This window comes from Hetaerina americana, unplaced genomic scaffold, assembly GCF_022747635.1.
Source record: "Hetaerina americana unplaced genomic scaffold, ioHetAmer1.1.p SCAF_7, whole genome shotgun sequence".
Lineage (NCBI taxonomy): Eukaryota > Metazoa > Arthropoda > Insecta > Odonata > Calopterygidae > Hetaerina > Hetaerina americana.
Genome location: NW_027287316.1, coordinates 34,129,271 through 34,145,481, shown reverse-complemented (window position 1 = coordinate 34,145,481; position 16,211 = coordinate 34,129,271). Strand labels below are relative to the sequence as shown.

Sequence of the window (16,211 nt, the reverse complement as noted above, 5' to 3'; positions counted from 1 at the left end):
AATTATTTAACGTGGTGTCAATATCCTTTGGCTTGACCGTGGTTGTTGATATACGAAGGAAAGGTCTCTCAAGCCCGAAGGTCCCTCTTGCGTAAAAGAGGACTGAAGCATATACCCGTTAATTTAACTTTAATTGCATTGGTACCTTAATGGTCTTGATTGAAAAAGTCTATCAAACGTCGGAAGAACGGGAATTAAATCTTGAAACACAAATTAAGAATCACAAACCGCTGTGCCTAATCATACACAGGCTCGATTCCAGGTGGAGAAATGTACGTGCGTAAGAATAATTAAGTGAACATATACTTATCGCCAAATTCACGTCATGAATTTATTAGAATTTTTTATCTAGAAATAAAAAACAACTCGTGAAAATGGTTCTCATCCGCTGCGATTTAATTACGACAGGAAAAAAATGCGTTTCCCGAATGAGAAATTGCGGTAGCATTGAGAATATTATATTTATGATATTTTGCAGTTTACTTCTGCCGGCTTTTATCCCAGCTGTCTAATATGATTTGAATTAAACTAATGGCATTAAGTTTTCTTTATATGATGAGAAAATCAAAGAAGAGAATAAAGTATCCCTTGGTATATTTTCTTTCTTCAATCCACACCCAGACGTAATCGCACTTATCGAGTCCCACACGCATTGATTTTAATTTTATTCGCCTGTAGTGAAAAGTGATGGCAGGTCGTTTTTTCCTTCACATAAGAAATGGTAAAGGGAACTAACAATGTTGTCTGTAGTCGGTTTGAAAGAAGGCTCGAAATGGAAGAAAACGGATGTTGCTAATAGGTCTTTAATTCTATGGTCGGACGATTTTGAAAGTGGCGCAGGTGTAGGTAAGCGTAAGGCCTCGAGGAAGGTGAGAAATTTACTTCATGTCGTCTCAATTATCGAAACGATGACTCTCTAGCCGCGTAGTGCTCTGACTGACTGACCTGCTGCTCCCTCCCCCGTCGTGGAATCGAAAGCCTCACGGGGAACTAATGAAAGCCTATGCGTCACGAAACACTTAATGACACGTCATTCTCAAGTGGCTTCAACTTCAAATTTACCTTGCTACTTTTACTGATCGGATTTCAAGTAACATTCCAATTAATGGAGAACTGGGCAACGTCATTGCGCCAAAGGTACAAAACCAGCATCATTGATTTTCAGTCAACTTTCATTTTACGTGCTTCAAGTTTCTTTCATTTAGCTCATTGCCAATTAATAAAGAAATATCCTTTTAAAATTTCAAGTGATGAAATTAATCATTTCATGTTGAACCAATTTAATGGCCAAAATTTGATCCACATATTTTAGGAAGGTGGTACCCATAGTTATATACAACCACGCTAATTATTGAATTCGTTACAGAAGGGGTACCTTATTCTATAATGATCCGATCTTTTGAGGCTACTACATAACCCTTACGAGAGAGACTAAAGAGCAACGAAGCTTTTCTGGCAATTTCTTGAGAAACTGATAACTGAATGCCCACCAAAGGACCATTTACGTTTTATTATTAATGCACGAGCAAGATAGGCCTCTTTGACAATGTTTGAAGTGAAAAATAAAACGAGACTTCACTTTGTAGGCAGCAAAATAATTTAAATACATTAATAATTCACCTTCTGAAACTTCATTGCAAAAATTACTCAATTTACACATATTTTTAGCTTATTTCCGTTTCTTCAGGAAATTTGATATAGTAAAGTGGAGACGACATGGGATGGGTTAAATAAAAAAGCAGGTTTCTGGAATAATATACGAATTTAGTGTATTTTCTTTTCTGGGTCTTTTTGCTTTTGAACATAAAATAGTGAACATCTGATTTTTAATAACATATACGTTCATGTAAAACACGGTTGAAATCATATTTCCAAACCACAGAATTGAAACCTCATTCTCTCATCACAGTCGCACATAGAAGTCTTCTCATGAACATTTACAACTCTTTCCACACACACACAATACATACTTATATACACATTAATCCCACAGCCACCAGTCATCAGTTTTGGGACTGCACTTTCTCCAGCAGTGGGACCAAAGTTTAAACATCGAACAAACGACATTCAACTTTATATAGATATTTGTACACTATTTAAGATGCGAAACGACTAACATCACAGACAAAATTATAAAAGAAAACCACGTCAACAGTTTGTGCACATATCAAAAAAATTAAGTATGGGGATTCAATGCTTTAAAAAAGAACCATTATACCAATAAGCAAGAAGAATGTGAAATAGGAACGGTGTATCGAGCATTAGGCATTTCTCCAATTGGAAATGGCAGCTTTTTTCTCAAAAAAAAGAGAGCTACATAAAAGAGCTTTTACCTCTACGATCACCAAGGCATGACAGCGAGATTTGATAAAACAAAAAAATCATAATGTGAGGTACAGAAAAGAATTTTTCTGCTAACTTGCGAATTGACCTGAACATGCATGTGTCAACAGAAAGGCGTTACTTTGTTACGGCCAAAATCTGAAAATCGTGGTTATTTTTTCCTTCACGTAATAGATAAAAAATAAAATTTACAAACATTGCCACTAGCTCCGGCAGTTATATATCTTTTAGAAACAGGTACCTCATATATAGTGAAAACTCGTGAGACGCAAGAGGGGAGGGAAGAAATGCAACATCCGAGGGGGGGGGGGGGGGAAGGGGTACAACATACGAAACCTATCAACCGCGAAACATCAATATGCTTGTCTTTAAAAGGAAAAGAATTTAATCGAAGTTGGGAGCACTACTACAATCTGGAAAACAATTAGGGGAACCCACTCTAAAGAGGAAGGTTACGTTTTACGTTACCACTCGAATAATTGCAAACAAAATTGCTGCAATGGGACACGCGCATTTTCCAACGTGGACTCACGAAGCAGGTGGTGAAAGCTTGGATAAAAACAGACCAGATCTTTCACGATACTTGTCATTTTCCCACTGTCCAATGTCTCCCGAGAGCGAGCGAGTTGTTATAAATGAGTCGAAATTAATTTCCGCGGTGCGGGTGGAGAGATTACCTCCAGGGCTTTAAAAAAATAAATTGCGGACATTTCCGCCGTCCGGCTACTACCGGAGGGGGGGAAACAAAAGAATCGAGTGCCCCCACGACAAAAAGGGCGAAGACATGACGACAGCGAGGTTTGAGAGAGATAGAATGGGGGGGGGTATCAGGGGACGCGGAGAGTTTATTGCCCTCCCCGTCCGGGGGCAGCAGCGGCGACGGCACAGCTGTGCGCTCTTTCAGCTCCCGGGAGCTCTCTCACACAGCCGGACGGGAAAGGAATCACGTTCCCGTGTCGCAAAAGTTGGTCATGCGAGTGGGGGGTGGGGTGGGGGGAGGAGAGCACCTGCGAATCCTGTTACGGGTCGCCCTCCTTCGTCGTCCGCGACTTGACCGCGTCGATATCGGCGCGCACGATGCATTTTACCGCACGCAATTGCCGATACAGGACGTGGGGGGGGGGGGATTTTTTGACGCGATCGGTCACCGCACCTCGGGGCAGGAAGCCGTTGAATTGGAATACGGGCCCCGGCCGACTCTTTAAAAAATTTGACATTCTCTCTCAAAGACCACAGTTGATTATATGAATTTATTTTCCAGAAATTAGGAACAAGTCGCTCGCTCTCGAGAATTAATTAGCACGTGGGTAACAAAAACCAACCTTCCATAATTTTCCCTCGATTCCATTGCCAGACAGAATACCAATACGTTGCACACAGATTTTGAAATACACTTGTGCTGGCTCTACAAATTGCAAAGAAAGCTTTACCTCTAAAATTTTTGGAAACATTTACGGATGTAGTAAATCTAATGACATAGCAAAACGGGGTCTCTTGCACGATCCCCGCTTATGGAACACCAAAGAGTGATTACAAATTTAATTTTTGCTAAGTCTACACAGGAGTGCTTTGTTGCAAGGCTGATTAAGTCCAATGTCATTTAGGTGCGGTCTTCACTGTTCTTTTTTTTTTAAATCTTCCCTTCCCTCTGAACGCGAATGGCGTTGCCATTAAATCATAACCGTGCACTAATAACACACGACAACATCAATCGTAATATGCTCTTCTTTGAAAATATGTACAATGCAGAGACGTGGACGCCGGATGTGGAGTAAAAGCAAAGGAATCATCATCCCATCTAAACAAAGAGATTCACAACTGCGATGGGGTGTAAGATGAGGTGGGTGGTCCAGTTTTTACAGAGACGATCGAATGGACGGACGAGCGAGAGTGACATTTTGAAATGCCACCAGCGAAGACGCCTCGCTCATGTCCATTCGATTCCACCGTCAAGGCGACATTCCTTTTTCTCTTAAGTCCCCGTTCAGTCTTCAGCCACAACTTCCCCCACGGCCTCTTTCTCCTGGATTCCCGGGTAGGAGACGTTCTCTTCCGCAGACTCCGCAAACACACAGGGTGAGCTGGAGGTGCGAATTCTTTGCGTGGAGACACCACGGGGCAGCGGCGACATCGGCCGTCGCCGGCTGGGCGGGGCCCCATGCCAGGGAAACCCGGCGCACGGCATGGTCGAACAACAAGGGAGTTCTCGCGGGTAGTCCACACGGCGTCCGCCTGCCTTCCAATGTTCGGTCAGGTCCTCAAAAAAGTGACAGGCCTCATTCTCTCAATGACTCCCCCGCACATAGGAGGAGGAGGCTAGTCGCTTCAACAGGACACCGGCCTGCTGTCGGAGGCGACGACTTTGTCTAGGTGCACGGGCTGTAATGAGACAAAAGGAGAAAAGGAATGGTCAGTCAAGATCAACTTTAGAGGAATGCTTAAATGATTAAGATTATATTTTCAAAACAGGAAGTTATCCATTTAAAAGAGCTCTCTAAACTATAACACAAGTAACCGAAAATTTAGCAAAAAGAGGATTGATCAACCACGAGCTATTTGGAATAATCTTTTTTCGAAAATGTGGATCATATTTTTGAAATTATCAAGGGTGGTAACTACCACTGTTCCCTTGTCAATCTATGTGTACCTCCTGAAGGCGGCGAAGTAATCGATTCTGAAGGATACATCGGGAATCCACCCGCTTGAATTCAAGAAAAGCAATAATTATAAGTAGTCGTAGGAGTAAATGTGGACAATTGGAAAGCCAGTTCTAACAGAGTCGCACGTACGGGTCCCTAAGATGGGCATTAAGCCGCTCATGAAAATTCGTGTTCCGGGTGGGAATCCCGAAGATGGGAACTCTCGAAAAGAAAAAAAAATGCGACAGAGAAAACATACTCATTACTCTTACCAAGAAGAAAACGTGAACACGAAAATTTAAAAATAAAATATAACGAAGGACGTCTCTCTCTCGAGTAGGTGGAGTAGGTGACCCCTAGGGGCAGAAATCTTTTTTTTTCCTCCGTCTGACTGAGGTTATATGTATGAATCAGGGCCCCATTTCAAACTCTCCCGTTTGCATGTCCGAACCGTAATAACCTTCACCCTCTCTTTCCTTCTCTCCCTCCCTCCCCCCCGTCCATCCATCGACCCCCCCCCCTCCCCCCAATTGCCGCATACACAGATGCGCAAGTCTCACTGGCAACAGTACAGGAAAAGATAGGGTTGGTTAAGGGGGAGAGGAGAGGTGGGCAAGGAATGAGAAATGTTCTTGGCCTGTGGGGAGGGTTTGGGGCGTGGAGTGAGAAGGGGGGGAAGAGAAAGAGCTATATGTTGTAAGGATGCTGCCGCCCGCCTGCCGCTTTCTTCGTCGTCGATGCACGTGTTCCGTGGTGAAGGCGACTCTTCGGAGGGGCTGAGGCGCGCGTAGGGAGAGGTGGGGAGGGAAGATGGTGGGGGAGGTTGATGCACAGATGGCTTTTGGAAGGGCGGGAGCGAGCGGAGGGGAAGTAGGAGGAAGAGGTGGAGGGTCAGTTTTGAAAGCTGCCTTCAAGAGAGCGGACGGGTGTTCTATGAACGGGAGCGGGGGAGAGGTTGACGAGGGGGGTCCTCAAAAAAATACTAAGGCACGGAAGTCCTCCAGAGGTCCGTGGTGGTGGTGTTGGTATGATGAAAAAAAATCGGAAGACTATCCCGAGTAATGTTTCCTGTATCTTTTGAGGGTAGTCGGAAATAACGTATCCTAACGCAGGAAACAAAACCGAACGAGATAAATTTGCATATGATCAAGCAAAGCTGAAGGGTAGAAATATTTTCCCATACATGAATTGACTGTTCCACAGGATGTCGCACGTGAAATTCAAATCCCAATTAGGACAACGATAATCCCGGTTTTATAATTCATTAATGTTTTATCCTTAAACAAATTCAAATGAACGTCTAGTGCTTGGACTGAATTGTAAAATTAAGGCTAGGGTTACGTATACAGCGGTAACTGCTTCGGTTCGAACTTATTACAGCCGCCCACACTAGAATGGCCTCACGAAGGCATTGAAGGGGCACTTTTCTGATCCTGCACAATACTTAGGAGTGATGCGAGGAGTGTGAGAAATAGAGACGACAAATTATCACGGCAGACGCAGAAGAGGGATAAGAAAATGATTCAAGGAGGCGAAGCTGTAAGCCACAGAAAGACTTTCGGCCGTACATCCAGCTGCAGGGCGTTCGTTGGCAATAGTGGAGGTGGGGGGGAAAGGATGGTTGTCGTGGGGTTAGGGAGACCCTCGAGTGAGTTGGCGTTTAAATCCTTCCCGGAGGAAATGGGAGCGACGGTCGCGAATCTCAATACACACATAAATACACACCAACCACGGGCTGCTTCTTTTTTTATTTGAACACATGCGCGGGTCAAGGAGACCGTCCGCGACAAAGCGGGTGTGAGCGGGTAATACACACGAAGGAACCCGAAGAGGGAGAGGAGGAGAGGGAGAGGAGGAGAAAAGAGGGGGGAGGCAGGAGGGCGCCGCAAGGCGGAATCGAGAGCCCAGGTGTGCGCCTCCGCCGTGACCGTGCCTTAGCCAAGGGAAACTTTCCTTGAAACCGTGAGAGGAGAGACGAAGAAGAAAAAAAACCGCGACGGCTCAAAAAAAAAGCCCTACCTTTTTCTATGCCCGGTGACGAGTGAACCGCGATGCATTTTCGTCGCGTTCCTGAGAATGGGGTGGGAATAATACAGTGCGTACAATTTTGCTTCTCTGTAATGTGGTAAGCTAATGGTGAAGGTTCTGTTTCCGAGTCCACTTTCACCGGCAAGAGCAATTTGAAATCCAACAATTTGCCCTAAATTTTCCTGAGGACTGCTTAAGTACATCCCAGTTCTACTCCAAAAGTCAAATTCTTTAAGGTTGAATGCGCAGTACATATCATATTTATTAACGCACAAACTTCGCTCTTTCCCCCCTCAAAAAGTGATAACAAAAGGATTTTTTAAACTATACCAGTTTTTAATCTGGCTCTGAAACTCAACTTCATGGTCTCAAGGGCTGGATTACCTATTTACACATATGTTGATCCGACATAATTATACCAAATGTACCGTTTTCGAAAAAATGTCAAAAAATAAAAAATCCTACCAGAAAGTGTGGGAACATGGCACAGTACCCAATAGGGCCCTAACGACATCAAAGAGGCTCGACATTAGAACCTGAACAGCTCTAGAGGAGAGGGGCAAGACGGGAAGCTTTCTTCGTGACATATTGCGGAAGGCACCATTCCCACCGAAGCACAAACAACCTCATTTACGAAACGACCCATTCATTATTCATTCGTTTTGTTTAAAGGGCTCGCTCGCCTCCCCGTGAGGCCCACTCGAGTTCGCACGTCGTCACAATGGTATTCCGTCACTGTCGAGTGGATGAACCCCATACTCCTCGTTTCCGACCATAATTTACATTTATGGAGGAGAGAGACCACCACGGGTCACCGAATCCCAGCTCCTCAAAGTATCTCCATCTTTAAACCAGGGTCACTCATAAGTGAAAGAAAGGGACAAAAGTTTTACTCTATACCTCCCTCGGGGGTACCTTTCAACAGGTTGATCGAGTCCGTGGCCCCAACAAAATCCGAGAGACAAACTCAAATCATACAGACTCCCAAGTCAGGGCGTTCGTAATGAATTGCATTTGAGTGTGTTCTATATTACCTATGAACCGATTATGTAAGGTACAGACATATTTGAATTTCAGTACAGTAGTTTCGTGTCTTTACCAGCTGGCTAGGGGGTTACAGGTGCCCCCCCCCCCTCCTTGGAACCGTACGTAGACATGAACAAGATTCTTCAATCCCTCGGGAGAATGACCACGACGAGCGCGTATCCCAAATAACCACGACTCTCACGAAAGACGGAATCTCCCGCAAGCATAGGACGATGATACTGTCGCAGGCAAGGAGACCTGCGGAATATGAAGTCGGAATGGGGCTTGGAGAAATCGGCCAAGCCACACTTGGCGGCAATCTATATGCAATCGCGAAGTGATTTCTAAAACGAGATGAAGCGAAAAAAACGGGGCAGAGTGAGCTGAAGTGGAGGAGGGGGGGTCTTAGGGAGGAGGCGAAGGGGAGCGCGGGGGTGGGACGGAAGGGGAGGGATAGGCAGACCTCTTTCTGAGGAGGCGAGAGAACACGATCGAGATGCCAGGTGTGCAAGGCGAATGAGGAAAAACTTTCATTCCGAAATAGCCGTTCGATTTTCGTCGCGCTGCTTATCCGACGGGATTTTTTGACGTTCCTCATCGAGTGAGACGGCGAATCTTGGAAGGTGACGTCCCCTCTTTTAATGAGTTTCGAAAAAAAAATGTCGACAAAAAAGTTCGAAAATATATCTGAGGAGATTATCGTAAAACACACGTTGACCAAGAGAATTTCTTTCGGAGCGGGGAAGCCGACGTTCCTTTTTCGGTCATGGACAGTTATTGGCCATCCGAGTGATTCAATTTGTAGGAAAAAACGTCATCCACAACACGATTAACATATGTATCGCGTCGTCGACATATTCGTGGGAGCTGGCTACGGAAAAATAATTCGTCGCGAGTGATTGAAAATGAAATGGTAAGAATCCTAGAGACTTATAACACAGCGAGAACACGGGCAGCACCATGCCATGATCACTGAATAAACGATTCAGTTACATCCAAAAGTTATTACGCCATTCCGTCCCTCTTAAGATCGTTTTGCGATCCTCCCAACTAAGGACATCCTGGGGAAAATAGCAGGGTCTTTTGAGTGTCCAATGAATAACACAATAAATATCGAAGGAGAACATCTCTCACGATTCCTTCCCCGCCTCTCTCTATTTTATCTGGAACAGTTTGACTCACTTGAGCGGAATATCGAGTACGAAACTGAAGTTTACCTCTGATCGGGAGCAGTGCAGCAATGATTCCACGGTCAACTGGGCTAGCTCTCTGCGTCTTCATTGCGATACAAATCTCACCCACTTTATCGACTAGCTTGAGTTATTTTATTTTCCATGGGCGAGGTAGAGCTGTAAGTGGGATAAGGAAGGCAAGAGACACCTGCGCTTGCCACCTAAATTACTCACGGTTGTATTCTCATAAAAAGGATATAGGCTTCCCCAAAGTGTCGTTTTCCACATTTCTAATTCTACTGACACTCCTCGTGTGCTTCGAGCGTTATGGATGATAAAGAGATAAAATATTTGTGTGTTAAGGCCATTTCCATGAAAAAAAAACTCGGGTGAAATTCTGCCCACTACTGCCATCTACGGGAAGAATCCCGTGGTAATAAGAGTAATGATACTCAATATGTAAAACACGTAACCGTCCTTAAAAAAGTTCATCTTATGGAAATGTTAGGTTAATATACTTTTTGAAATGAATAACTTGAAATGAATGCGCTCGACAAGATCTCCAACGCCGCGAAGGAATACGAAGTGGATTCACGGTAATATCCATTAAGTTTGCAATTTAAATGCATCGGAGTGAAGCTGAGGAGGAAGGGTTCATTGCAGTTCCAACGCGGTTGTAAGTACTGTGAAAACATGTACAATAAATAACGATGCTATTGCTCAGGGAGAGGCAAATCGTGTGAGTTCAGGCCATTGACTGGAAGGGTGTCTGCCAGTGGAAAAGTTAACTATATTGAGGGGGCGTGCCGGGAAAATCACGGAAGAGCGGAACGCCAGAAAAATATTGCCAGAGAAAATATTTCCTTCAAGAATTTCCGCCGAAGGACGGCTACAGTCCCCCTTAAAAGACGACCGCATGGTTCTCTTTGACTCCCGCCCCGCAAATAGTCTCTTCAGACACGTAAAATGAGATCCGGGACAATATTTTGCGGGCGTGGCATTCAGTCATTTGTTTGGAAGACTTGGGTACGTGGACAAAGAGAGGGTTGCTGATAAGGAAGGATGTACTTTCCGGAGAGATTACGATAATTCACCGATACTTTACCCCGATCATCGTGGTATCATTAGGTATCTATCTGGACCGGAAATGGTGACGGGGTGAGGTATCTTACAACATTGGATGAGTGTAAAAGATGGAATGTTTGTCACTTGTGCTGAGAACGCTCAAGAGAGACGGGAGATGCAATGAAAAAAAATGTTGCCTCCCCTTCCCCTCTTGGAAGCAAGACGACTGGCGCAAAACACCTGCCGCGGGGGATATATATCGCGAGGGCGTAAGGCGCGACGGTAGCATAAACGGTATTTACGGTTCCAGATGCCCCCCCCCTCCTTTTTGAAAGCACCGCTGAAGAAATACTTCCGCGCTGGCGGTATCCGGGAAGATAGGTCATCCGCCACACACGGGATAGACAGAAACTAAAACTCCTTCGCGCAAAAGCAGGCAATTTTGGTCGACACCGTTTTCCATTATTTGTCGAGAAAAATTGTCGAAGAGAAGAAATGGGAAGAGGAAAAATAAACCCCGTGGAAATACCTTGCAGGCTATGCGCACATTTAACAACTCGCGTTGGTTAAATTACCTCTCGAGAAACTTAGCAGAGTGCCTTGATGTATAAATATAACGACCAAATATCGTGTGTGTTTTGAAGGAGAATATGGAAAACGTAACGTCAAACATAAAAACGACATGTCGAGCCCGAAAATGTCGTGTACACATGGGGAATAGAAATATTTTAACACTAACGACCACACGAGAGACAGTTGTTCAAAATTAGAAAGAGGCAAGGGCGTCGTCCAGAGCTTCCTAAGAGCTGGAGAAGACCCTGGAGACAAGAGAATAGATCGGGAGGCGTGCGAGGGGGGAAAAAATAAATAACGCTCGGCCTTGTTAAAAAGGGCGCAGCTGAGCCATTGTTGTTGTCTAGCGCCGCAATATTATGGGCCAATAAAACCCACCACGTGGAAACTGTTACGGTGACCGACACCCTGGAACGATTCCACAGCCAAGACGAATACCGCGCACACGTGCTCAAAACCGTCTCCCTTTTTCATCTCCGTAACGCGAAGGGGAAGAGAAGCAAGGACTTGGTCGGAGGTGGTGGACTATGGAATCAAGGCGGCAGCGAGCCGGAAATACTCTTGCGGTGGGAGTAAGAGAGGAAGCAGGGCCACCGGAATTAAAAGCTTGTAATTCCGTTCTCTCAAATCACTTCGAAACTACACATATACAAATAAACATTTTTGGAAATCAAGGAAGAGGAAATGGTCTTCTCCAATTTTTTTTAAGAGTACACGTGGTAATACATATAAAACAAGCATGCGTTTCCCTACTCCTCCCGTTTGTATTCAAATCGAATACCGCACATAAACACGACATTCACAAAACGTGCACGCAACACAAAGTATGGAGTCGAAGAGGTTCACTCGTGACTATCAGCGTATTAAGACAATTTTCTGGTAGAAATTATGGTAATACTATTGAAAGGAACTGACAAGTGTTCTAATTGTTCGCCGGGGAAACCCACTGCCAGATGAAAAGAGTGGAGTGGTTGTCGCCGATAGTTAAAGCACTGCACACTAGGTGGCGGGAGTGCCTTTGTCCCAAAAGTCGGGTCTTGGCAGACACCCGCGCGGTAGATTTGCAAGCCAATTCGAAGAGAAAACTTACGTCCTATCTGTCAACTGTACGCAATAAAAGAAATCGTGCGTCTATGGCATTTAAGAGGAAAGAACTGTAAATTATGAAAACTAGTGCAGAGGAAAAGAAAAGAGGATTCGTAAGTGAGCAACCATGAAGCCTACCCACCACGCATGGGTAAAAGAAATCACTGGTAGAGTAAAAGACACCAGTGACAAACCCAACTAGGATGTTAAATTAAGCAATGAACATGCCCCGCGAAATAAAATTTGCCCTAATTATTAAGCGGTAAAATATTATTGAATAGCCAGAGTTTTCTCGGAATGTTTTTCACGAGTAAGTATATCAAAGGGGCGCAGCTAAATCGCTGTTTTCAGTGATCTAAATTGACGAGTCTCACATTCGATACTAATGCGCGGCAAATCAAGCTAAAGTAGAACTCACAAAGCTGGTCGTGTAAACATAAGTAGGAGGATCTACGGCCAAATTTATGCAGAGAAAAATCCCTAATATACCCTGATAGTTATCATTTCACCAAAGTGTTGGTACGGAGAGAGGTCGTCTAAGATTGCTTACCGTCGTGTGTTCCTGGACGGCGCACGTCGTCACGTTGGGGATTGTGTTAGGGGCGATCACGCCAAGGGGTTGCCTGGGCGAGGAGGCGGAGGGACCCTGGCCGGATGCCGAGGACATCGACGAGGACGGCGACGGGCTCCCGTTGACCGACGGGGAGTTACCGCTGCCGTTGACGGCGGCTGCGGCCGCGACCGCGGCGGTCGCCGACGCTGCGACGGCGGCTATCCTCGCGGCCGCCGGGTGGGCCTCAAGCGTGTGCTGGAGGTGGCAGATGTAGTCGATGACGTGTTGGATGACCTCCAGCTTGGACAGCCTCTTGTTCTTCGGCATGAAGGGGACCAACTCCTTAAGTTTGGAGAGGTACATCTGAATCTCCTCGTTCTCGATGTCCCTCCTTGGGTGATTGTGTTGGTGGTGGTGGTGTCTAGACTTATGCACTCGGCCGTCGCGGATCCCGCCGATCGTGGCGGTGGCCGAAGAACCAACGGCCGTCAGGGCCTCGGGGGCCTCGCACACTGTACCTGCGCTGACCATCGCGGGCGTCGCTTTCATCGTATGACAAGAAGAGGGGCTGGGTTCAGGCGCGGGGAATGAATCCCAGTGACCGCAGGAGCAACAGGGTCCAAAACTGAGCCCAAAACACGGAATGTACGGCTTCGCTCCAGAAAAGGAAGCAGGAAGTCGAGGGAGAAGGCTCGCTAGTGTAGATCTGCCTCCAGGCCTTGTAAGATTCGACGCTGAAGCCAACAGTTTCCATGCACTAACGTAGCGAAGAGTCGAGGATAGTTCTCTTTCGTTGCGGATAATCCAAGAAAGACACTGAAAGCACACTGTTCACAATCCTTTTTTCTCGAGTCCCGCAGAAACGAAATCTACGCAAACTTTTCACTTCAGAGAGAGAGAGAGAGAGAGAACTTTAAACGAGAGAGGGCAGCCAAAGCTAGCGCACGGAGACTCTCGAAAGAATGACGTTAAATTTGTTGGGGTACCAATATATATAGACTCGGGAAACCACCTCCCCTCATTCCCTCCCCTCCGATTCCCCTCTTTCTCCTCCCTTCCAGAGGTCTCCCCCTCCTATAGATCGCTGAATCGCTCGAGGGAAAACACCCGGACACTCTTCGCCCCCTCCAAAACCCCCCTCCTCGTCGTCCCATCCCCTCTCTCCTTTCCCAGCCGGCAGTATAGCGTCCGGTGCTGTTCCCACACTCCCTCCCTCGCAAAAGGGGAGGGTGGGGAGGCCCTCTCGCATGTGTGCGTGGAAGTCCTGACTCCTCCCACCAGGGCTCCCATGGGGGTGTGGCCAACCCGAGCCCCTTCGGCCAATAGGAGCGGGGTCCAGTAGGTGCACACCGGCGCCTGTATGTCGGAGAACTCGTTGTCGGTCGCACTGGAACGCCGAGGGAGGGAGGAGGAGGAAGGAGTTAGGGAGTGAGCATAGCGCCTCGGTTTTTCGGACCCCACTCTCCTCAAGCTCCTCACCTTTCCTCTCTCCCTCACCTTCTTCCTCCTCCGTCGCATCATCTAACTCCCCAGTGCGTCTTGTGCCTCCCCTCCACCCGTGTCCTGTTCATTCCCCCCGCTCCTCCCCTCGCCCTACCTCTCGCATTTTTTCCCATCATTTTCGTGGGCATGTGTGCTCTCACCGTGTGAACGTAAACAGATGTTCCGTCTTCTCCGCACAGCCGCACCGACCAAGCAATGGAAAGGGAGCTGAAGAGGAGGGTGACTGGGGGGTGGTGGGAGAGAGAGGCCTTCCTCCTCCCCTACTCCTTTGCCACCTACCTATCTTACTTTCCTCCACCCTCTCTCTCTCTCCTGCCCCGTTTGGGGACTCCTTTTTAGCAAGTCTTTCCTCCTCCTCCCCCCTTCCTTCCTTCTCTCTCCTCAGCGCAGGTACAGGCGATATTCGGTTTTTTTTCATTGTTTCCTTTCCCGCCCCGACTCGGATTAAATATTCTCTCCCCCGTTCCGCTCGGCTTCGCCGCTGATGAAGAAGATGATGCAAGGTGGGAGCGATTTTTTGAGCAAGGGTTTCCTCATCGCTAAAAGGGAAACGTCATCGGTGGCTTCCGACTCGGATCATTTGCTTGCCGCTTGGTAGGAGGTAGAGGGGTGTGTTATTTCGCGCACATTTTTCCTGCAGGCAGGACGTAGAGTGTTACGAATGCATGCATCTCCCAGCTGCGGGGACGGGCACCGGGAGATGTGCCAGCCAGTCCGTCGTCATAATGGCATCATCGGTCGGGACGCGAACTTATTTTCGCAAAACCACGCGGTTGTTAGGGAAACTCAGCAATATGAAGACACCCGTCTCATTTTCATCATGCTGTTCATCGATGGTTGTTTTCTGTCGTTCAGGTTTAATTGTTAAGCAGAAGCAATAGTGAGACGAAGATCTGTCGTTCAATAACGAAATATACTTGTAGAATGAATTACTGCATTGGCGTTAAATATTTCTTGTGCCCTGAAAAAAGTTTACTAGAATTGATGTATTTTGCTGGCCATGTGACTTCGGCAGCAAACGATGTGTAAAATGTCATCATTTTAATAAATCGGTTTTTTTCATAATAATTGGAATTTAACCTAATCAATTACTTTCTTTTCTATAGAATGGTATTTGAAAGGCGATAGAGAAGGTTTAATGTATTGAAAATATTAAAATGTTAAGAAACGGAAGTAATTATAGGCTGTTGGGAAATGTAATAGCAATCATCGAAAAATGATGATAATTAAAATCCAGGTAGTAGTTAAAAAGAGTATGCCCATCTGATAAACTTCCATAGAAACACGCCAATCTAGGATTTTTCCGATTACTCTATAAAAAATACAATAACCTATCAAACCTACGGTCGGGTGGATAACAGTGTTTATGGTTTTAAGTACTAATTTACAAGGAGAACAGATTGGATTTGCTTTTTCAGTAACGCCACCGGAGAATAAATGTATTATTTGAAATAGCACAGCAAAGCAAAATAAAATTAAAAAAAATGAATCCACAATTTCCTGAAGAATCTATGTATATACTATCGTATTTCCGCTCGTAACACGTATTTGACACAGGTTGAAATCTGTCATTTTGGTGCCTTATGAGGATATAAAAATGGAATTGTAATAGAGATTTAAATCTACATATAGTAAGTAAACGGAAGAGCTAAATGTGTATCTATATTCATTCCTATACAAGTAGCCATTATTCATCCATATTATGGCTTTAGTAACCGCATTCAACCTTATAAGGAATGAAATAGATGTCTCTACGTCGCCACATGACGGAATTTTGTATATATTTTATGATTACCAAATTTAAATTGGTCACATTTTTTACAAATACACAAGAATGGGTGTAATAAATTTCGAGACATTCGTCTGCAGCTTCTCGACGTGTTCAGTCTACACGCCTTCCCCTACGCCTTTCCGTTCCTTCTCCCCAAGCTACCCAGCCTCCATATGAGAAACTTGGCAAATATTTATCAAATTCCGTTATCATTCCCTGCATCTTGGGAGGGGATTAGGGATACACTTTGTTGACTTGGGAGAACATTAAAGATCATAAAGCCAAAGCAAACTTGAATATGTGTACCTTTTTTTTCGTCTACATTATGTTCCGAATGAGAGAGACGTGTTGCCCCATGCATGGGGGAGGGGTAAGAAAAAAAAATACGGTCTCAAATATTGCGAAATGAATGGGCACCATTGTTGCCGTGGGTGAAAGGAATGAGCGGGTCG

The 16,211-nt window shown here is 45.6% G+C and overlaps 1 protein-coding gene across 1 annotated transcript; it reads right to left on the bottom strand.

The window, feature by feature from the left end:
• Window positions 1-1,743: 1,743 nt before the first annotated feature.
• Window positions 1,744-13,430, bottom strand: emc (Basic helix-loop-helix domain-containing extra-macrochaetae). The gene is made up of 2 exons (XM_071594880.1): window positions 12,483-13,430; window positions 1,744-4,722 (listed from the first exon to the last, which is right to left on the bottom strand). The coding sequence occupies exons 1-2, from the start codon at window positions 13,032-13,034 to the stop codon at window positions 4,669-4,671; spliced, it is 606 nt and encodes a 201-aa protein (XP_071450981.1). The 5' UTR covers window positions 13,035-13,430; the 3' UTR covers window positions 1,744-4,668.
• Window positions 13,431-16,211: the final 2,781 nt, after the last annotated feature.